Source organism: Pseudorasbora parva, chromosome 13 (assembly GCF_024679245.1).
Source record: "Pseudorasbora parva isolate DD20220531a chromosome 13, ASM2467924v1, whole genome shotgun sequence".
Taxonomy (NCBI): Eukaryota; Metazoa; Chordata; class Actinopteri; order Cypriniformes; family Gobionidae; genus Pseudorasbora; species Pseudorasbora parva.
The window spans coordinates 37676345-37700280 of record NC_090184.1 but is presented as its reverse complement, the minus strand read 5'-3'; the positions used below and the strand labels follow the sequence as shown (position 1 = coordinate 37700280).

The 23936-nt window shown below is 37.8% G+C and overlaps 1 protein-coding gene across 2 annotated transcripts in view; it reads right to left on the bottom strand.

Annotated features, from left to right (window-relative positions):
- pip5k1bb (phosphatidylinositol-4-phosphate 5-kinase, type I, beta b) overlaps nucleotides 1–23936 on the bottom strand; it is a 59815-nt gene extending 35879 nt beyond the window's left edge. Inside the window, exons 1-4 of one of the 2 annotated variants that reach the window (XR_010897587.1) lie at nucleotides 23772–23936; nucleotides 5313–5422; nucleotides 5024–5092; nucleotides 2475–2605 (exon numbers count right to left, since the gene is read on the bottom strand). Coding sequence is in view for 1 of the 2 variants with exons in the window: in XM_067414294.1 (XP_067270395.1) it covers nucleotides 2475–2605; nucleotides 5024–5092 (200 nt within the window). In the remaining variant the exon portion in view is untranslated. The remainder of the gene's footprint in view (nucleotides 1–2474; nucleotides 2606–5023; nucleotides 5093–5312; nucleotides 5423–23771) is intronic. The other variant, XM_067414294.1, reaches the window with a different exon arrangement.

Here is a 23936-nt window from a genome sequence, read left to right as displayed (position 1 = left end):
ATCTGTCTGTAAACATAATCCTGTAAGGAGACCAGAAATTGTGAGAAACTGTTACCCAACCTAAATGCTTCTTTATGCCCAAGGAACAGAGAAACATTTGATCTTTCTGAGACCCATTGAGTGTGTCCTTGTTGCAATGCGACCCACCAGCAGTAAACACCAGAGGTACTCTTTTCCAGAGACACACAACAGTAGCCAATGCCTGAGGACAAGGAGGTCCTAGTCTTACTCTACTAACGGTTACACAAACTAAACACCAGGGTCATCCACATCAGCTACACATAATGAAATGTAAGCAAGCCCTGGGGGGGAAAAAATCCTGTAACCCACTTTTCACCTTTTTCTATTATGAGGCAGGTCATTAGTATTTGGATTAACCCCGTTTGAATAATTCCTAAACGTGTGACTTGAAAGGGCCAGGATGATGTCATAATCACTCAAAATACCACTGAACAAAAAGTGCCTGTGATCCCTCATATCAAATGGGTTATAGAGTTGATGTTTTTTCAGGACACTTGAATACGTTCTGAGCATTAGCTGCTGCAGACGATAAATCCCAATCCGTGCCTATTGTGTAACCCAGTCCAAAATGTACAACTGACCTCTAAATTAGAGGTTGTCTCTAAAAACTAAAACAATAGCAGGCCGATGAGGGGCAGACGAGTGACCTAACTCTGAAAAATTGGGCTACAGCATGTGCAAATCAGTTTCATAGAAATATGAGTAATTTCTCTGCCTGTTTTTGGCAATGTATCATGTTCAGATTTTAATACTAGTGTATTACTATTATTTCTGTAGTATAGGATGCCATATTGCCTTATTCCATGAAAAAGGACTATAAAACGCATAACAAATACTTCTGTGTAATATAAAATAATTAAGTTATATATTATAATTATATGTCTACAAAGTCAATAAATCTGGGCATTCCCTGTTTAATAATAATAATCCCTTTATGCAAAATGCCTGTGATGTTCTATTTCTGTTTTATTGGTTATATAGATAAGACCAATAGCAAATAAAATAGTTTTGTTTGTTAAAATTATTACTGCTGTAATGTGACTCACTTGTCCTTTCATTTTATTCCATTGACATTCCAAACGCATCTAAAGTATGTGAGTTCAATTTAGACTATACTAAATATACATTACCGTTTAAAAGTTTGGAGTCAGAAAAGAAAATTATTATTTTTATTCAGCAAGGATGCATTAGATTATTTTTAAACATTTAAAAGAATCCTGAAATAAATTAATTTCTGCTTCTATTAGTAAAATTCACAACTGCTTTTATTAAAAGTGCACTATGCAACTTTCCGTCCACTGGAGGGCGCCTATTCTAAACAAAGGCGTAGTTTGATGACGGCAAGTGTGAGCGCAGCATCTTGGGACATGTGGTCTTCACCTCACAGCCTGTGGAAAATAGGACTCGGGCAGAAATCATGTTGATGGATGCGGTTATTAACGTTACTGTAGTGTAAAGCAGACCAGGACCGAGTGTTGTGGAGCTGAGCACGGCCGCTGGAGCGACTGTTTGTTATACAAACATACGGCTTGCGAGTACCAGGACTTTTATTATGACGGGATGGGACACAAAAAGCACTTTCGCTTTTTCCGGTCATGATTATAAGGTAAAGCAGCTCTGTTTATCATATTAGATACATTTAAGTGTGTTTAAAATTATGTTATGACGTTACTCTGTGCGTTCACTCGGCGCTGCTGTGACATGCTCACACTGCTAAGATAAGAATAACTAAATAAAACGTGCTTTACATTTTAGATTATTGTGTTTTAACCAACTTACAGTAAGTTATGTCCACTTCTGCTTTTAACCGAATACAAATACATTTGTCATCATAAGCAATATACTATAGGTACAGATAATGTTTTTGTTGCACACCTCTAGTACATACAGTATTTTATGCACAGTATGCAGACTTTAATTCAAACGTTGCATAAAGCATTTTGCTTCATCATAAAATATATGCAAAATATAGTAAGTAGTACACTAGTATTCCACCCTGAACACAAGCACAGACTGTCAAATTGGTTCAAACTGAGGGCGAGCACATGCAACTGGAGTGCAATCCCCAGTGAGAGAATCAGACTCTATAAATAAGGAAGTCAGGCTAGTGGATCAGTGGCATCCCTTTGAATCTTGTATATACTCTGCTCACTCAAAAGAGTCTTTTGGGAATCATTTGTGCAAGAATCAACCATGCAGGATTTAGCATGAGCTCAAGTTTCTAGTTCTCATGATACACTCTCTTTAGTGTGTGAATAATCACTTAAAGATGTACTGATGTTAAGATGTCCCTATTTGGGGAAAAAATGGAGAACAGATGACCGAAACTAAATGCAATAGGAGAGAATTTGAGAAATGTCCTCATTCCAGAACACTCCGACAACAACATAGATGAAAAAACAATATGCACATGTAGCTTCCTGCATATGCATGCATCCTCAGTCTGTCCATACCTGGGTAAAAACACACTCTCCACCACATAGAAGTCCTGCATGAGCACATCTCGGTCAGGTTTTGAGGTCAGATTCCCCACGGTGTAACCAATGCCAAGCTGGATAGCTCCTTTCAGGGCAGATGATGTAGTCTGAAACAATATCCGTAATAAAAAGCAAAACAAATTAGTATGGAGTGATTTTGAAAGCTGTTCTTACGTAGGGTTGTTGAGGTCATTTTTAGATGCACAAGACTAAACTTGCCTCCTAAAATTCCTTTTTTTATACAAATGACTTTTGTGGGTCAACACTCATGAGCAAGGTTCACTATAAGTATTAGCTCAACCATAACATGAAAAAGGTATGTAGCGTGACTAGCGTCTACCAAAACTATCAATTCTTGGAATTTTGGAAAGTTCAATGATAGGCCTCTGTTGGTACCAACATTTAGAAGAGTGGACATTATCAACATGCTAAACTTGTCACTGGACACAGTGAAAATAACGTGATCGGAAAAATGTAGCTCCTTCTTCACTGAACAGAGGTGTTGGCGGACAATTTGTTGATCTTTTTCTGTTTTATCAACATGCTGCGAAACAATGATGTACATAGTCATGAATTCAGAGGCCCTGCCTTGGAAAATTTGATCACAAGAGAACACAGTTTTTGTTTTATATACAAATAGGTTATGCAAATTCGTAGAAACGCTGTTCTTCGCACACTGTACCATTTAGTTGCTACTGTGTGCACCTTACATGACGACAACTCTGGGCCCTATCATACACCCGGCGCAATGATCGTTTCGACCAGACGCAGTTATCATTTTCATGTCCAGCACCATGTTGTTTAAATAGCCAATATGCTTGAGCCCATCTGTTCGCCCATGGGCCTGAAAACGAGGTGTGTTCAGATGCATTTTTGGCGTGTTGCTATTTTGAGGCAACTGAAAATAACTGCGCCATTGACCAAATAAAACCTGGTCTAAAGTCAATAGCACAGCATTTTTTGTGTTATCTAAAGGACGGGTTAGTAATATGCTCCTATAGGCAGGTGCACAATGCGCATACACTCTGCTTACTACACACACAGGGATGCGCAGCAGCACACAAACATTTTTAAATATTAAAAATAAAAGGATTCCCTCTCTGGAGAAGCAATTAGTCTATCCGCTCGCAAATGGTGCAAGCGCAACTGGCTTTTAAAGGGAATCGGAGATGAGACTCTGATTAGTTAGTTGCACGTTACACCCAAAACACACCCATGACTCATTAAGAGACTAGGTACAACCCGTTTGGACCATGCACCAGCCTGGTGTGCCAACCATTATCATTAAAATAGCAAAAGTGGATTCAGACCATGTGCTCAGATCGTTAAAATAGGGCCCATTGTCTAAAAATACTTTTCATAACCAGAACAAGCACAAGAACAGATTTCTTCTTCTTAAATATTTCTCAACAATTGAAGTACATTTCTGTCATTTATGAGACAACACTTCCCTGCCATTGACAGAAATTTCCGGCTTTCTGTGTTTTTACTGATATATGGTAGGGGGTGCTATTAGGCATCTTCTAAAAGAGTACAGAATCTCTGGATCAAAACACAGTAAAAGAAGAAGCAGAGGCAAGCGATAGCATATGCAAGCAGATGCATATGTAAAATAACGTCATCAACATTAAATAGCATTTTAATCAAAACTGCCTAATGTTACTATATGAAATGTTGACCCAGGACGAGCTATAGAACTGAATCTTTGGGGGTGTTAATGGACTCAATCTACTCCATCTATCTTTTGATCATTGTTCTGAATCCAATCTGGATGTAGTCTTTGACAAAAAGTCTTGGCAAATGATGCACACAAGAAGCTTGTAATCTAAGTTGTCTGTGCACTGATTTGCAGCGAAAAAGAAAAAAGAAGAATATGAAGGAGGGAATAGCCGAAGCCCTGCTTGCTGATGTTCTGTTGCAGGTCTATGACTCCTCCCCATGAACTTTCCATTGCCCTTTATCTTGCGTTCTCATTGGCTGTAGGTCATCGGCGATGTCATTTCCAGTCAAAACACATTTCACACTGCATGACTCTGAGCAGAGATGGTCTTATTATTGGGAGATATGAGGGTTGCCTTCAAGTGGCTTTGCTCTGAGTCACAGACGGTCCAAAAATTTGGCATTATATTTCACGGGCATCAGTGACACATCGATGCTTCTCTCTGAGAGATAATACACACTATGTGATTGTTACTCACATGAACGAGTCGAGCAGCGATTTCTCTTTGATTTCAGGCATTTGTTAGCAATTTCCACAAAACTGTCGGTGATTAAAAAATTGGGACTAAAATCATGCAGTGTGTACCCGGCATTAGATGACAGAAGGAAAAAAACCTCCAAATTCTATAATAATATTTTAAATACCTATATTAAATAACGGTTGAGGTCAATATTTAAAAATCAATCAAATATTAATCATATCCAAATGAAAAACTTTAAAATATAAAGTTATATTTAATAATAATGGGTTCAACATGAAAAAAATATTGTAGATATAAAGAAAGTAATAATGAAAAACAATTTACCTTTTTGTATGTTTTCTCTCTACTGTTATTGCTAGACCCGCTGACTCCATTCTCATTAGCTGATGACATCTACAATAAAGAGTTAAAAGTTACACAAGACTAGTTTACAGCCATTAGCTCAGTGTATGTATGTAAAATAATGTCCTCAGGCCGTGTCCAGCCGTAAACCATCAGCTTTGCAAAGGAGCCTGACACAGACCACAGGATATCCTGCCAGAGTAATTGAGTGGCTTGTAAATGCAGGACATGTGTGGCTGTGCTAATAGAATATGATGCAATTAGGGTTTACCTTGTTTTAACCAAGAACACAGGTGTTGGTCTGCTGTTCAGCGCTGCTGCGTGGCTCAGTCATGTGGACTGGGTGGAAAGCAGAGGTCTGGTTCAGAATTGATGTTCGTCCTGTAAACCAGATGGGAAGGGGTATGTTGTAGTTAGTATAGCAGCCAGTGGATGGAAAACCAAAAAGCTTTAAAAGGTTATTTCAGCCAAAAATAAAAATTCTGTCATTAATTGCTCAGCCTCCCGTAAGACTTTTGTTCATCTTCAGAACCCAAATGAAGATCTTTTGATGAAATATGAGAGCTTTCTGTCCCTCCATAGACAGATATACAGCTACTAATTTGATGCTTCAAAAAGTTCATAAGAGATCATAAAACTAATTCATATGAATTGAGTGGTTTAGTCCAAATCATCTGAAGAGACTCAATCGCTTTATATGATGAACAGATTGAATTTAGGCTTATATCCATATTTAAACACTCAATTGAACCTGCTTGATGCAAGAGAACAAATCTCATTGGTTCCTGCGGAAGCTCAAAGAACCTCATTTGTTCTCACATATTTGTTCATCATATGAAGCAATCAAGATTTTTGGCTAACCACTCAATTCATATGGATAAGTTTGACGGTGTCTAAATTAAAGGTGCTGTATGTAAGAAATGTATTTCAATGAATCATAAAATGGCCCTGATAATGTCACTAGACATTAAGAAATCATGTTAATTTCAAATACTTCTATCACTGACAACAGTAGTCCGGCCAGGATATTGTCATTTAAAAGTTGTTGTTGTAGCCCTCGACTGATGTTGATGTTGACATGTTGTGTTTTGGCCCTCCCCCTATCGACCAATCACGGAGTCAGTAGTGTTTGGGCATCCGGGTTGCCAGATCTGCTCTAGTTAGCACAGCTGCAGATCTACAAACATTCCTGCTGGATCCTTCAGTCTATCAGGCAACCTCGAGACAGGGGGAGGGGGTTACACCGCTCTACAGTCATTTGAAAGTGATTGCAGTACCAGTTTTGGCCACAATCTTACATACACTTCCTTTAACTTTTTGAAGTGTGAAAGTGTCAATTGTGTAGCTGTAAATGGAGGGACAGAAAGCTCTCAGATTTCATAAAAATATCTTTATTTGTGTTCTGAAGATGAACAAAAGTCTTACGGGGTTTGGAACGACATGAACGACATGAGTGCGTTTGTACATGTACACCAGTAAGCTGATAACTCACAAATAACCATTTTTCCCCGTTTACATGCAAACCAGTAAACTGACAACGCAAGTAAACCACGTTTACATGACTTTATTAATAGACCGTGTTATTTTCCAAAATAATATACACAATATACACAATAGATTTTTCTGAAAATATAAAAAAATATTTTTAAACAGAAATTGCATTACTGATCGACTAGGTTGAACTGACTTTAACTTTGGTTAATCTTTGCAATTCTGTTTGCAAGGCTAGAGGTGCAGAAACGACACACGTCACCTTTAGTGAAAGATTAATTTCAGACATTCTCAACGAGACAATGCAGAATGTTTTTAAGTTGATCTTGTGACCACCTAAGTGTGTGTTTGCAGCCACAGCACTGAATAAACGGTGCGTCGTAAAGTCAGCAGACAGAGTGCAGGCCCTCACAGTCTGTGTAAATGAGGAATAATGGTCTTTTAGACTGTCTGCATAAACAAACTGTGAGACTGAGCCCTTATTTAAAGTCAAGAGCACCCTGTGACTCTAAAGCACCCATGCAATTCGCTTGGTGCCAGCACGTTTATATCAGTGGGTCTGCAGAGAGGGAAAACAAGGTAAACCCAGCGAAAGTGTGGATGTTTGCTCCTGATAACCAGCTGCTGTCTCAGAAGCATCTAACACCTGCATGTCAGTTTGCCCTATGCAATCCAGATCTATTACACAATCCACCGCAAAACAATCCATCCTATGTTGAATTCATGCAAAAAACACAACCTCCTCCTTGTGTCATTAACCATGTTGTCAATGATGAGTCAGCACGATACAATCAAAATAGAGCCTATAAACAATGTTACACTAAAAGGACACAACATAGCTTACTCACGGAACAGTGTTTAAATATATAAGTGATTACTAGCCAGATGCATCATGGAACATTTAGATCAAATAAAGCACTAAAACTCAAGAGAAGAGTGATTTAACCATAGTAAAGGGGTGTAAAAGACTGTGTTGTTGCCTCTTGTGGATTAATACAAATAAAAGAATACATTTTCAGTGTCACATGATCCTCCAGAAACTTGAAATAGAAATGTTTTGTTACATTATTGTCTTAATTATATTTTTTTTAAATCCATTTCTTGAATCCTTTCTGAATAAAATGAATAATTAAGCAAAAATCTTACTGACCCCAAACTTTTAAACAGTCTTGTGTCTTTATTACTATACAAATGATTATATAAGCAAGCAGTGTCAATATAAGATGATTTATTGATACTCGAGTCAATAAAGAAATGGCTAAACAAATATTATCTATATTTAGCAAAGCATCCTACGCAACTTACGGGCAATCTCAACAATTGGTTTATGGAAATATGGAAATATTATGGAAATAAAAAGTTAAATGGTATTACATTCCACCTTTAACCTGTTAATGTCCAAACTGGAAGCCCCCCCGATCGTCATATTTCATTGTAACATAAACCCTAAAGTTTAACGTACATCATATGACCTTATTCTATTATTTAGTTAAGAACAATGGTCTCATTGTAAGAAGCACAAACAAATTATGTGGCACTGACAGTGGAAAAGACACGGATCATGAAGTGCTCTCAGAAGAGGCAAGTGCCCTTTAAAGGTATTGAAGATATGTGACCATGTGCCAGATATTAAGAGGACAGAGAACAGAAAACACTTATGTTTCTATCACCATGACACTTTAAAAACCCATCCTCACTTTCGCTCTCTCTCTTTATCTATATCTTCTTCTCATTTGTTCTTCTCTTTGTGGTTGCTATGAGTCCAGGTCCAGTGCTTGTAAACAGTGGCCTTACAGTATCCACCCGCAGTCATCCCTCTGAATATTTACACTGATTTGACTGGTAATAAACACACTGATTGAAGTTTCAACTAGCCTAGAAATCTAGACGCACCCTAGCGGCAGCAAATTTAATTTGCCCGCAAGTGTCGTCTAGGAACTCTCAATACACGTCTGAGCTGTATTCCTCAGAATCTGGACGGCCCAATCACATCATGTATAGAGTCGGCGGGTGGGGCCATAATGACGACGGCCGAGTTGCGTTTGTGTGCTTCTAGTAAACAGAGAAACTGGCGAACGGCGGCGGTCTTTCGAATCAGCTTTGACCGCGATCCTGGAAGACTTGGAGTTAAGCTTTTCTCTGAGAAAAGGACAAAGAACAGCACTGAAGTCATTCTTAAAAAGGGAAGATGTGTTCGGAGTTTAGCCGACCGGATACGGCGAATGTTTAATCTGTCAGCGAGCTCTGCTTCACCTTTGTTGCTCTGGTTGGTGTAGCGCTATCCTATCGCGTGCAGAGGGAGTTTGAAAGACAACCGTTTATCCCGCCCCTCGGATTGCGCCCTGTCAATGGTGAGTTTCCAGACCAAACATCTTGATGTGGGTCTGGCTTGTCAGGCTAAGTCTCAACATTTCTGGGGTCAGTCTCTCAAAACATCTAGCACAATCAACCATTCAAATTTTCAAGTAAAGTTTAGCATACATATTTACTGTTTTTTAGCATATAAGTCCACCTGTGTAGTTAATAATTTTCTCCCTTAAAATTAATCTTTGATTACCAAAATTACATATTTCTTGTGAAAAATAACTTCATTTAGTTGCTTAATTTAATTAACATGGATTTATGAATATGCAGATTAGCCCCACCTCCACTCACCTCAGAGATCCACTGGTCAGCTTTACTGTAGTAAATGCTGCTCAATTGTTTGTCTTTACAACGTCTGACACATACATAACGGTAATTAATATGACAAGCCTTTTGCTTGACTACTTTATTAAACAGCTAATAATGTGTTGCTAATGTTACAAACCATGTTCCTGTTTGCCATCTCAGTCTACCTTCTAAAAATCAGTCCTAAACATCAGTGGAGAAAGGCGTAACATCGTAATATAAATAAATCACCCACTATATTGCTTAATGTACCTGATTTTTCACATCAACAGAAAAATATCACAGGATAACCTGGCTTCTCTTGAGACTCCACTGCTACGGGCAGTTAATGATATGCTAAAGCCCGCCCGCATGCTGACTTGATTGGATACAAGTGAGCTTGTGACATAAGAAACATCAGCGATTTCAAACTGTTCAAACTCTGGTTCACTTAATTTTTAAGGATAAAATACTCAGCAACAGCTTTGACTGATAATAATACAATATTCATAATACATAATACAAATTCTTTTTATCTCAGATTCCTTAAAGGTGCACTATGCAACTTTTATGTCCGCTAGAGGGCGCCTATTCGAAACAAAGGCGTTGAGCGCAGCATCTTGGTTCATGTGGGCTTCACCTCACAGCCAGCGGGCCGAGTCTAGTGTTTTCTGGACTCGGCCAGAAAACATGTTAATGGATGCGATTATTAACGTTACTGTAGTATGATGCAGAGCAGGGCCGAGTGTTGTGGAGCTGAGCAAGGCCGTTGAAGTGATTGTTACGAAACACGGCTCGCGAGCAGCAGGCAGGACGAGCAGCAGCGGGATGCTACTCTGTGCGTTTGCTCAGCGGCTGCTGTGACACTTGTTCACACTGCTGAGAATAAAGCGCATCTGCCAAATAAAACCAGAAACCGAGGGTAATGCAGATATACCGCAATTGACAGGGGACTCCCTCAGATGCTATGCTCAGATGTCCCGAGTCCTTGGTTAAAAAGCAATTTTCTGGAAATTTACAAATAGTTGGAAACATTTGTAAATGTACAACATACAACATACATATTACAAAAACATACAACATATTGTAAGCAATCAAACGGAACAAAACTGGGCTAGTGGTTTTTGGATATTTTACTGCAAAAATACTACATAGTGCACCTTTAAAGAGCCCATATTATGCCCTAAGCCATATTATTACTAAGTCTTGATTTTGTTTTTGTTCTTCATGCTTGAATGTTCAAACATTATTTTTCACATATTTTAACATAGTTACAGCACCTCTCTTCCCAGTCTGTCAGTTGGGTGCGTTTCTCATACAACGATAGACTAGAAATCTAGACACACCCTAGCGGCATCAAATCTAATTTGCCACGAGTGTACTCTAGCAACTCTCAATAGACTTCTTACCTGGAAAGATCAAACTCTGGTCAGGCCAATCACATCGTGTATAAAGTCGGTGTGTGGGCTTAACATAATGACGGCAGAGTTGCGTTTGCGTGCTACTTGTAATCAAAGAAACTGGCGAATGGCGGTCTTTAGAATTGACTTTGGCCGCGACTCTGAAGACTTGGAGTTAAGCTTTTCTCTGAGAAAAGAACAAAGAACAGCACTGAAGTCATTCTTAAAAAGGGAAGATGTGTTCGGAGTTTAGCCGACCGGATACGGTGAAAGTTTAATCTATCAACTAACTCTGCTTCACGTTGCTCTGGTTGGTGTAGCGCTATCCTATCACATGCAGAGGGAGTTTGAAAGACAACCGTTTATCCCGCCCCTCAGATTGACCCTGTCAATGGTGAGTTTCCAGACCAAACATCTTGATGCGGGTCTGGCTTGTCAGGCAAATACAACAATGTAACTTGCTGCTTAACTACAGGAATTAACTAGATAGTCGCGACTGTTTCACAAAACCGCATTTGTCGCAAATAAATCCTCATTCAACCACGTTGGTTAATACAGGGTGGAGTAAAAACTTCTTAATACTGTAATCTGGTTTGAGATCTTTCTTTTCTAGTTTTTTTGCTATAAATTATGAACATGGACTAATTCTAATTTTTATTAGTTATTTTGCTTTATTTCCATATTTAACGGTGCAGTGTGTAGTATTTATGAGAATCTATTGATAGAAATGCAATATAATATAGACAACTATGTTTTCAGCAGTGTATAAAGACCTTACATAATGAACTGTTATGTTTTTATTCCCTTAGAATGAGCCATTTCTATCTGCATATATTGCGTGTCCCCTTACAGTGAAGTCACAATTTTGCGCCGCCATATTTCTTCAGTAGCTCAAAACAGACAAACTGCTCTACAGAGCGCTAGCCAATCTCTGCTGTCTCAGACGACGGCATCTTTGTCCTGTGTCAGCCACTGTAGCTTCTCTATGTGCTTAAAGGGAGGGGTGAGTGGTGGGTGGTTGCAATTCACAACCTCACCGCTAGGTGTGCTAAAATTTACACAGTGCACCGTTAATCATAGGCTTCTTCATGGAACAAGCACATGCAAACTCTTCAAAAATGGTGCTTGAGCAGTCATCCCAATTTGAAGTGAAAACGTAACTTTTTAACTGAATTATTCATGAGTGAAGGGGGTAAAAATTCCATGTCTGTTAATTTTAATTGAGGGCTTAAAGCTAGAGAACAGGATTAGGGCCATATCCAACATGGCACAGGCCTCACGTATACAGTCTTTGTTCTGACTGGAGGTTCTTTCTTCAGTTCGCTAATTGGATACAGTGACAATGATTACATAACTGGCTTAGTGTACTGTGTGAAGTTTCCCGCTAAAAACGGTAATTGGATAGGATGTTATTAAAGGCATTTTAGAATAATTTGTTATACGTGGACAACATGTTCCGATTTGCAGTACAGTGAAGCTATAAATACTAATTATTACTGTACTGAATACAGATACAGTCAGTGGGGAGGCATATGCAAAAAGATGATAAATATCCAATAGAGATTTGGCACATCTTAAAACAAAGCAAAAATAGATGAATTTTGCCAAAATTAAGTTATTTTCTTGTGTATTACAGTGAAACTTGTTTGAAACAATCGTTATTGTGTAAAACACTATAAATAAATGTGACTTTTAACTCTTGACAAGCAATCTATAAGCTGACACATTTTCAAACATATGAATGATCAAAAAAAAAGTCAGGGTTATTAGCCTATAGTTAACTAAACTTTTTTTACATAAAAACAAATACAAACCATATCTAATTTTCTTTTACCTTTATGTAGTAAAATATCTCAAACTAAAACTGAAATAAAAATGAATATGAATATAAACAATGTAGACCTTTAAAAAAACATACAAAATGACAAAAAGACCCAACAAAATTAAAAACATTAAAAATGTAAGTATAAACATAAAAATGAATAAAAAGTATTAATAAAAACTATAATGGCATGTCAATGTAACTAAAATAACATTGGTTTGAATCCAACTTGTGACATTAGGAGATAACCTCCCCATCATTTCCAGTTCTCACTCTCACTCATCTCAGGAAAAAGAAAATGCTTTTTCATTCAACGGTGTTGAGCTTATCTTAAGACCTCTGAGGAGCAGCGGGGGAGTGTCAGAAGAAGGAAGTGCAAGATAAAGGAAAGGAGCAGAGAGTAAGTGAAAGAGACGACATTCAGGCTGTGCTTATTTACTATTCTGAGCGAGTTCAACTCAACTTGAGCAAGGTGATCAAGTGGACCAACTGCTGAAAGACTCGGCTCGTCGCAAGGGCAGAGCGATTCACTGTGAAAGTCAAATGAGACCAAATGAACAGCTTGAGAGAGGCAGTCAACATACATTACCCAAGTATTTACTCATTAGGCTAAAGTTAATGTCTGTGCCATCCAGCCTGAAGTGGTACACTGTGTCCTACATAAGTTTGGGAATAAATAATCAAATGTTTTATAACACTTTTCGCACTAAATGAGCATGTGAAACTGTGGTTAAAAAAAAAAAAAACTATAATATTTACTCAACTTCTTTTTAGTGAATAAAACACATGAAGCAAATCCAGTGTAGTCTAATTCCAGAATGACTTACTCTTATGAATGTTTTTTTTTAGTGAATCAAAAACACACAACACCAACAGTATAGTATCCAGTTCTCAAACAAATGAATATTATGAGCCGGTTCCTTTAAGTGAATCAAACAAACACAGGGCATTCTGTGTAGTCTGATTGCAGAACAAATTACTCTATGAACAGTGAGTCAAACTCAAGGTTGCATTTGAAATCGCATACTTCCCAACAGACGAAAAAGGAAACACTACGGGAAAAGAGTAGTATGCACGAATTCTCCATACTCATAAAAGAGTAGGCAAAAAGGCCTACTTCTTATAGCAAGATTCTTATGATGGACACTTTACTATCCCATAAAGCCACAGGAGAGGATTTGTAAATGGCAGTGAAGTGACACAACTGATGCCGGTAGGTCGCATGATGATGACAACATGGTGAAGTACGTCCAGGTTATAGCACACAGATTCGGGACTATATAGAACAAAAGCTTTTAGTGGTCATGAAGAAAATGCATTCAAAATGAGTACCTACTCAAGAGAGTATGCAATTTCGGACAGCCATGGCCTGTTTAAATCTACTTTTCTGTGCTTTTCCCTCACAAACTTCCCTATTTCACATTTACTCAGATATATGTTACGTTTCACAGGTGCCCACTACTGTAAATTAGCTTGAATGGAAAACCCTAAGCATTTGTGGGTACATTAAAGCTGCAGTCTATAACATTTTGTGCTCTAGCAGTTAATAAACAGAACTCCATGCGTCTTCCGGAAGACCATTACAGCCGGAGCTACTTCTTCTCTCAGTTTATGTCTATGGCGAGTCATGCAGGGACTGTGCTCATCCGCAGCGGTTCAGACCGCTCTGAAACAGTCCCAACACTTATTATAAGTGCACCATAATGATTCAAGGTAAGACAAAAACACGGTTTGGAAAATGGATTCCTGTTGTACATTCTCATTATATAATTTTTGTAAATCGTCAACACAAAAAAAGTCATCACAGCAGCTTTAAGCACTGTAAAGTGAATCAAACACATACAACGTATCCAGTGTATTCAAATTCCAGAACGAATTACTCTTATGAGCCAGTTCAATTTAGTGAATCAAACACACATATTGCATCCTGTGTATTCCAGTTTCAGAATGAATTATTCTTATGAGTCAGTTCTTTTAAGTGAATTAAACACACACACACACCGTGCATCTGGTGTATTCCAATTCCAGAATGAATTACTCTTATTAATCAGTTATTTTAACTGCATCAAAAGCATGCAGAGAAACCAGTAACATACCCTTATGAGCAAGTTCTTTTTTAGAAAAATCAAACACATACAGGCCATCATGTGTAGTTTGACTATGAACTGGTTCTTTTTATTGAGACAAAAACACAGAGAACAACATAAAGTTTGTTTCTGACTAAAATATAAGAATAAAGCCAAATTCCTCTGCATAAACACAAACATAACAGTGATCAAGTGATGAGAAAGAAAGAATAATAATAAGATATCTAATAAAATAGTAATTCACTTTACTCTCCAGGGATGAAACAAAAATGTTTTGAAAGTCAATGAGGCATAACTGAAAGATATGGAAGGCAGAGGTCTACCACAAGCACATAATAAGCCTCTTTATGCACTTTTATCACACTGGTATCTGATAATGGTGTACCCAGGATGAAGTTGGACCCGCTGTTCCACTCTCACTCTGGCTGAGGTCCAGACTTGTGATAAGAAAACCATTATGCACTTCCCTTTACCGTGTCTGTTAAGTCATTGCATGTTGCAGACAGGAAGTTGTGAGGTTGTCATGGAATTAAATGACCTCAGTAATACTTCAAGTTGAATCAGCACATATGGCCATAACCATTCATCTTCTGAAGAAAGAAATTAATGCTTTTATTCAGCAGACACACTGATCAGAAGTGACAGTATAGACATTTATAATGTTACAAAATATTTAATGCTGTCCTTTTGAAATCTTTAGTCATCAAAGAGTTCTAAAAAAACATATCACAGTTTCCATAAGGATATTAAGCGACACAACTGTTTTTAACTTGATAATACTAATAAATATTTCTTGAGCATCAAAAAACATTAGAATGATTTCTGAAGGATTATGTGAAGACTGGAGCAATGATGCTGACAATTCAGCGTTGCCATAATGGAAATAAATTACATTTTAAGATATATATTCAAATAGAAAACAGTTATTTTAAATTGCACAATATTACTGCTTTTACTGTAGTTTTAATCAAATGAGCGCAGCCTTGGTAAGCATAAGAGACTTCTTTCAAAAACAGAGATTGTGACAGTTGATTATAATTGAAAATTATACAATTATAATTGAATACATTTAATAATGGAAAAGAACACTTTAATCTTAATAAAACAAAAATGAATAAAATGTTTATTTGTGATCAAAAATTATACTTTATTTTACAGTAATGTTCCCTATGTACATACTCTTTACTTAATATAGTACTAAATAGGTAATAAGGTACTAACCCTGAACCTACCCCTAAACCCAACCCATGTAGTTACCTTATATTAACCAGAACTTTATAGTACACTGTAAGCACACATAACCTTAAAAAAATGTCAAGATAGCAAAATTCATTATATTTCTTGAATGGTTAACATGATGTTAAATCGCAGGAGGTCTTTTAAAATAATAATGTTGGTCATAGAGTCCAGATTAGGTAAAGACCAAACACTTTAATTATAATTTCCACTACATTAGGAAAACATTCCCAAGTTCTCTCCGGTTGTTGCAGGGGCATTTGCTTATAGAGAGGCATATGCTCTCAAATGTTTAAACCTGATCATTAGACTCATAACATAGCAACTAAAACAAAAGCTCCCATGGCCCTGCAAGGGACTAATAACTCCCTCAGACTGTATTTGACAATAAGAGCCTTCCAGGAGCCTGTTGTTGCCTGCTGGGGGCATGTTGCCATTGGAGGCGATTGATGCTTTTTTTTGAAAATCAAAAGAACAGGATATTCATGTCTAGATTCCATTGTTGTTATGAAACCTGTGAGATCAACAACATCGCCTGCAGTTTGTCTCTCCCCCACAATGCTTTCAAACAGTTTACACGCACTGCTGTCTGACATTTAGCACTAAATATGAGAATGTTGGTTCAGTCCTACACATAAAGCAGTCAATCACTACAACAAGCTCATTGACAGACCTTCCATGGCAGGGTGGGATTGCCCTCCCACTGTTGTCTGAGTAATCACTGTGCACTTAATTAAAGGGGTACTTTAGCGCTCGGAAGATTAATCTGTATTTAAACTGGGTCATTAATGTAGTAGAAATGTGAAATATTTTTTGAATTTGGTCCCTTCTTGACTGAGAAAAGACAGAAAATGTATTTTTGTCTCAAGGGGATGAAAGACAACAATTCCCAGAATGCTTTGCTGCCCTGTGAGGCCATTCCCAAAGCCACCGCTACTGGATTACAGTGACTGAGTTTGAGAACAGACACTACAATTAAAAACTGAAGTGTCTGTTCAATAAAATGAGTGAGTCGCCGCACGAGTGCCACAGCACTAACGCTGCAGGAGTCAGATTTCATTCACCGACATGAATGAGCTGATGAGGTCTTGTGATGAGAGCTGAGGTAATCGCGACCACGTTCGCGGCATACATTCACAACGCGTGTTTAGGGGTGGGCGGATCGATCTAAATATTGATGCCAACACTGGTATTGGTATCGGATTGATACATTTGTAATTGAATCGATATTTTAATTTAAATATCTACATTCATTATACTTTGCTTGTGTCTCCTACCTCTACAATCCAGACCAAACGCTACTCCTCCCCCTCCTGCTGCTGCTCTGCCGTGATTCGTTGTTGTGTCGTCACGTGACTCACTGACACAACGAGCCGAGCGGGACAACCTGTCACTTACATGAGCTCGACCAATAGCAATTACCAAAACACAATAATCTAATCAATAGCGCTCAAATCTCATCCATGGCTGTGTTCAATTAAAAAGTGTTGGCAAGTCATGCCAGATTTGAAGCCAAGCAGCATTGGCATGTAAAGTGCCCTTTTTTTACAAGTCTCAAGTGTCCCCAAAATGTGTCTGTGAAGTTTCAGCTCAAAATACCGTACACATAATTTATTTTACCATGTTATTATGGTTATTATGGTTAAAATGGTATATGATTACCATTTTATTTTTTGGAAGGTAAAAATTGTGCATGTATCTTTAAATGCAAATAAGCTGCTGCTCCCCACCCCGCTTTCCAGAAGAGGGCAGAGCCTTACAACACATATTGCAGTTCTTCATTATCATAAAAAGACTCTGCATGCGTTTAGTCATATAAGTCTTATAAATCTGATATTTCATAAGATTATAATTATATATCATAATTATTTCTGAGCGCACACATCCGAAGCACGCACACAGAAAGCTGAATGTCAGACAGTGCGACCAGTGAGTATTAAACTAGTTCTGTTTGACGTCTTATTGTGCTTAAACTGTCAAAACACAAAGTTCACACAAACACTGCTGTTTATGTTCACAGACATAGAATCTGCAAACAGCTTATTCTGAGACACTGCTTATGATTTATGAGGATTAAAAAAAGGAGTAGGTGGATTTTTACCATTTTTGGGTGGTTGTGTACACACACTGCCAACACACATTTATGTTCAAACACCATGTAAAAGTGAATTTTGCATCATTTAAAATACTCAGAACACCTCAGCAACCATCTTTTGCATGGCTTTCTATAGAGAGACTGATAGTGGATGCAATGTTCAAGAATGCATTTCATTATGCTTTTAGAAATGTCACAAGACACAAGTGATCATGACCGCCTGCTAAATAGCCTACAGGTTGAAACAACCTCAGGGAACATGGTTATGTAACGTGTCAAATGAAAACCTCACTTTTTTTTCCATTGGGTCAACGGGAGAAATGTCCCGTAATTTCAGACAATTAACTGAGTCATCTGTATATTTATATTCAGGAACAGCGTGACATTGACTGACCTGTGGCTGTTCAGACTAAAGAGGTTCTCGTCAACTTTTGGCTCAGCTATGCATCATCACATGTTTTGTTATGTAATTCATCAAGTGAAAATTACACAAAGGTGAAAAGGGGAAAATGACCATGATGCGGTCGATGAGTTTTTGCAAACACTCATTTGCATCAGCTGATTTCCCATTCAAAAGGAGTGGCTCAGTAACCTTCAGCAGTGAGAGCTGTGTGAAAGACTAAGAAATCCTATGCAAAACACTGTCTTTCAGTTTTCTCAGGTTTAATAATATAAACTACACTATATGAATAAACTAACACTGCAAACTGACCAACCAATGCTACATCTGAAGTGGTATATATACCACAAAAAGGAGCATTTACAATGTTTAATGCTGCGCCGAGGCATACAAATAATAATGGCAGAAATTATTTTAAATGAAAGTCTATTATAAATAAATAAATGATAAATAAATGTAAAATGAATTGTCTTTAAACTTATTTTTAAATATGTGATTATGAATTAATACAATTAATTAATTATACAATTAATTAATTAAATAAATAAATGCATTTATCTAAATTAATTAACTAAAGGGCTCTGATAATAATAAAGTTTAAAGTTGCACTGATGCCGCATTTCATTTACATAGAACCAAAGCTGCATTAGAACTGCCACTTGTGCTAGGGGGATGAAGTGGGTCAGAGCTGCATATCTTAGCATGATTTTAATTCTGCTTTGCATTTTTATACAGAATTTGGACTGACACCAAGCCTTAGACCAGAAGCCTTAAAATCTGTGTAAAGGTACAGTAAGCAATTTCTGAGAAGCGCCGAGCAGCACAACACACAGTAGCCAATCAGCAGAAGGGGGCGTGTCCGCTCATGAGTGGGGAGAAGAGAGACTGAGCACAGAGATTGTCTTATTATAGGAAGATGAGAGGGTCTGTATCTCTAATTTTTGGAGAAAATGTAAAGGCTAACTTGGATCACGTGAAGCACCTCAAAGTTTTATGACAGTCAGTCACTTTTTACGTTAATCAGGTTTTTGTTGATTAGTGCGTTGGTCTTGTGAATAAATGTTTTATATTTGGTGTTATGTCGCTAGTTAACATACAGTAGGACTGCATTGTTTGTGGAATGTGCTTTACTGCAGAAAAAGAGCACAAATATCTAGCGCTATTAGCTGCAAATTAGTCACTGCAGGGCGCATAAAACACCTAAACTAAAAACGTTTTTTTTTTACCATCATTCATTATAATTGGTTATATCATCATCAATAGGCACACAAGCTGGCAGTGATAAAAGGAACACTTCAGTTTTTATTTTAATTAAACAACATACAATATAACAAAATATTTATAATTAAATTATACATAGTCATTAAAATGCAGAATATTAGTATGTCATGTGCATACATGCAGTTATAATAGTCATTACAATTCAAGCATTATCATAACTGGTAAAACCTGAAAGCCAAAGAAAACATCTGTATTTTTTCTTTCTTTAGACAATATACAATGTCACTCTCTATTAAATGAGTAAATTAGTTCTACCATATACGAAATTCCCTTCTCTGCCTTCTCTTTTAAAATAACCTTTAAATCTTGTATCTGCATATCTTTCCCAACAAAACTATTGCTTAGCGTAAAACTTGTTGAAGATTAGTGGACAGGGTGTCGATTCATTAAATGATAAGCTATTTCCTCACAGAAACGGTTTATTTAGTGTAAAGAAGCCTCTTCTCCATTGACATCCATTAAAAAAAACAGCCTTTGGTCTCCTTCCCTGCGTACTGCCACAACGTTAGCATTAGCCGTTATGCTTTTTTGGCTAAAAGTTGCAGGCTTGCCTTCTAGTGGATTTGATAAGTAAGAGGGAGATCTGAAGAAAGACTGTAAAAAAGAGAGATAGCTGAGAGAAAAGGTCAGAGGAATATTAATGTAAAAAAATAAATGTTATGAGCTTTAGGACCCGTTTTAAAGGGGAGGTTGGTAAAACTTTTTTAACTTACTTAAGCCCCTTTCACACTGCACGTCGGACCCGCAATATTCCCGAAAAACATTGCCGGGTCGCCTTCTGTGTGAAAGCAACCACATCCCGGCATTGATTACCGAATTGAACCCGGGTCGGGGACCTAGTAACATTGCGGTATTCGACCCGGGACGAGCGCTGTGTGAACAAAAGCCAAAACTAATGCCGCAACGTGTACGTAGTTATCGTGCGATTCCTAGAGCTTGTTTTTTCAATAATACAACCCTGCAGTGCCAGAAGAGCTAGTCGATGTTTTAAACGCAGAGAGTGTTCGTATACAAAAGAAACTAAAATTAAACAAGCAGAAATGTGTGCAAACTGGACACAAGTCGAGACCACGGAGCTCCTTACTATCCGCGCTGAAGCTGAGATCGCTCGCCGTTATACGTCACATCAGGATGTCACGTGTCAACTCGACCCGGGACCGTTACGGGTTGTGTGTGAAAGCGCACATATTATGGTATTTCGCTGGCAGTGAGAATGGACCAAATCTAGCGGCCCGGGAACAAATGCCGGGTCGCATTATCCGTGTATTTGCCGGAATCGCAGTGTGAAAGGGGCTTGTGTGTGTAATGTTGCTGCTTGAGCATAAACAGTATCTGCAAAGTTGCAGCGCTGAAAGTTCAATGCAAACGGAGATATTGTCTTTTAAAGTTATGGCAGTTTAATGCCTACAAAAACGGCCGGTTTGGACTACAACGAGCTTCTTCCCGGGTTGGTGACATCATAAACCCTTGCTAGTCACTGCAGATGTGACTTCTGCCCGTAATGGTAAGGGGCGTGGCGTTTCAGGACAACCTGTGCTTGGCACTTCAGCCTATAAAATACATGAATCTACATTTGGCCATCTAACCAATCTAAGACCATTGCGTTTTTCGGAGGGATGGGCTTCATAGAAGCAGGAAGCAAATGAGCCGTTCAAAGGACAGTGGAGGCAGCAGTGTGGAATAAAGGTCAAATATAATAAAAATATGGGATTTAAAAAAAAAGATGTATTAAGACATGTTATACTGCACCCCATAAACGCAACCAAGCCTAAAAAAACACGAACCACCCCTTAAATATTAGAAAAGCTTTCCAGCGCTGGAGAGACCTACGTGTTTTGGGGGCGGAGCAATGAAGGGAGTGGCGTGTTTGTTTGGGTTTAATTTCAAACATCAACAGTGTTTCACAGCAATCACTTAGTGCACCTTTAAGTAACACATACTAATCTTTATATCAATTAAAAAGGTTATTCTGTAAGTCAGAAGTTCACCATCAAATCCCCCACTACAGGTATAATAATGATGCTGGTGGCATAATCCAGCCAGGGAGATTGTATTTTATACATCAAGCTGAAAAGAGCATGTCACATGCCATCCCAGCTCTTCTGTAGTGATCTAAGAGCAGCTTAGTTAAATAAAACAGATCTTATGTCTTATATAAGTGTTGGTAAAACTGTTGTGGGTCAGTCTGTCTATTGGCTGTCTGCAGTCTGAATACTAGGGAGGAATGTAGCATGCCACTGTGGGAGCAATAAAAAAATGTGCATGGGAGTGAGACCGCCGGTCACGACTGCTGTTCATCATTCAGTTGCTGCTTTGAAAGGCTCCAGAAAGATTAAAAAATGAAATGAAATGACATGGCTTATTGATCTGACAGAGGACTGGGATACAGATGAAACTTGCACATCAAAAAGAACATGCAGTACAACCTCATCCTGTTGCATATGTGTGGCATGCAGTAATCAAATTGGCTTTTTAAAATTCAATTTTGTGTAAAAAAGACTTGTCAGACAAATGGTGAGTCATGAAAAGAGATGTTATAAATGCATCTTCTAAACTATAATGAATACCTACTAGACAACCCTTGACCTCTTGATGCATAAAAAATATGCATCTACAGTATACAAACTATACTGCATAAATAGTGAGACTGTTATGTTAATATTCTTTTCTTAACATATCTCGTATATTTGTAAATGAAGATAAAGTTGCAACCAGGCACAAAAATACAAACTTTCTGATACAGAATTATGCAATTCAGTATGGCTGCAGAACGCTTTTTTTTTTACAAACAACCACCTGGAAAAGGATCTGCACAAGAGACACTGAGATTTGCAACCACAAACACTAGAGGGATATTTCTTCTTCCTCTCATTGTTCTTGGCTGTCATGTGATTTTGTGCCTCCAGGTACAAAGCCTGTCTAAACAACTGCCCAGTCAGGGTTATTTTCAGCGTGGCTGACAGTTAGAAGACTTTTCTCATAACCTCTTTTGATCCGATAAATAAGCAAAAGCAATAGCGATTCAATATGTCCTTTATGGCTTTTCTCAAAACATAAATAATGTTTTCCTACAGTAATAAGACCTGACTATATCTGGATATTCAGAAATAGCATAAATATGAATGATTATATTCATATGGTGATTCTGGACTACAAAAGTAAATGTAGTTACTGTGTCCTATCCCACAGACATAAAAGACCAATCCGTATAAGGATACCAGGGCTAGTTGTATGAACTGATTCCGGCTGAACAACAAATAACAGGCAACATAATTTGCCTGTTATTACAGTAAAGCTGCTTCGAAACAATCTGTATTATATAAAAAGCTATATAAATAAAGGTGACTTGACAAAAAAAAGCATATTCGCTGTTATTGCTCAGAGACAATTAACTGATACAATTCACTGAACACAGATGAACCTTTTGTGTCAATATAGCCTATAATGAGATGTGACAACTAGCCCTGGTCTCACCTAGGCTACTTGTTTGTGTGTTTTTTTTTAAAGAAGATTTTAAAGAAGATTTGAAAGATAATAAAAACATACAAATATGTATGTTAAATGATTTCCAAAATTGTTGGCTATATAGACACCAGGTCACCGTGATTTTGCCAACTAGCAACATATTTCGTCGATCCTGGAACCACATTCCTGTCAGAAAATTAGTCCTAACCCTATACTGCCCCTACTCATAACTTATCCTTAAAAACAAAGGGAAATTGTAGCTTAATAACACTGATGCAGACGCACCTAACCCCGGTTATGAACCTAAACATAACCCTCAGAACATGTTTATTGAAAATGAAATCACGTTCACATAAAAGACAGCACACAAGGTTTTGAGATGCAGACGACATCTACGCTGGTCAAGATCTCGTAATATTTCTAAGAAACCTCTTCCCTGCGATAATATTACGTAATTTTTTTTTTGTTGACATTCTCAGAGAGTAAAGGATATAATCCTGAAATGTAAAAATAGTCAGTTATGATTTTGCAATGAACAAATAGCCTATATCACAAGATAAAAACGGAGTAGTCAATAATGTGTCCTAAATTATTTTAATTGGGCTACTACGTTGTTTAAAGTTGTTCTTCTACTATGCATAGCTAACATATTTAATATAATTAAACGCATTAATATGTCAAATGTGACGTCTTGCCTACATGAGAGCGGAAGAAGACACCGCTGCGGTGGCAGGTACAGGTGTATGTCCATCTGACAGGTTCAGACAGGTTATGTCGCAAAAACGTAATTGTAAAATATCTTACCTTTATATGTTGTCTATGGTGGGGGTCTGTCTTGCTTTCTAAGAGAGCGAGAGGTTGAGTACAGACTGATATTCCGAGAGCCTGTAATGTTTGGCTCACTAGAGGTAAGTGCACTCAGTGTTCCTCTACTTTGTGGAATCGTTATTGAAGGCGACTAAAGTCATA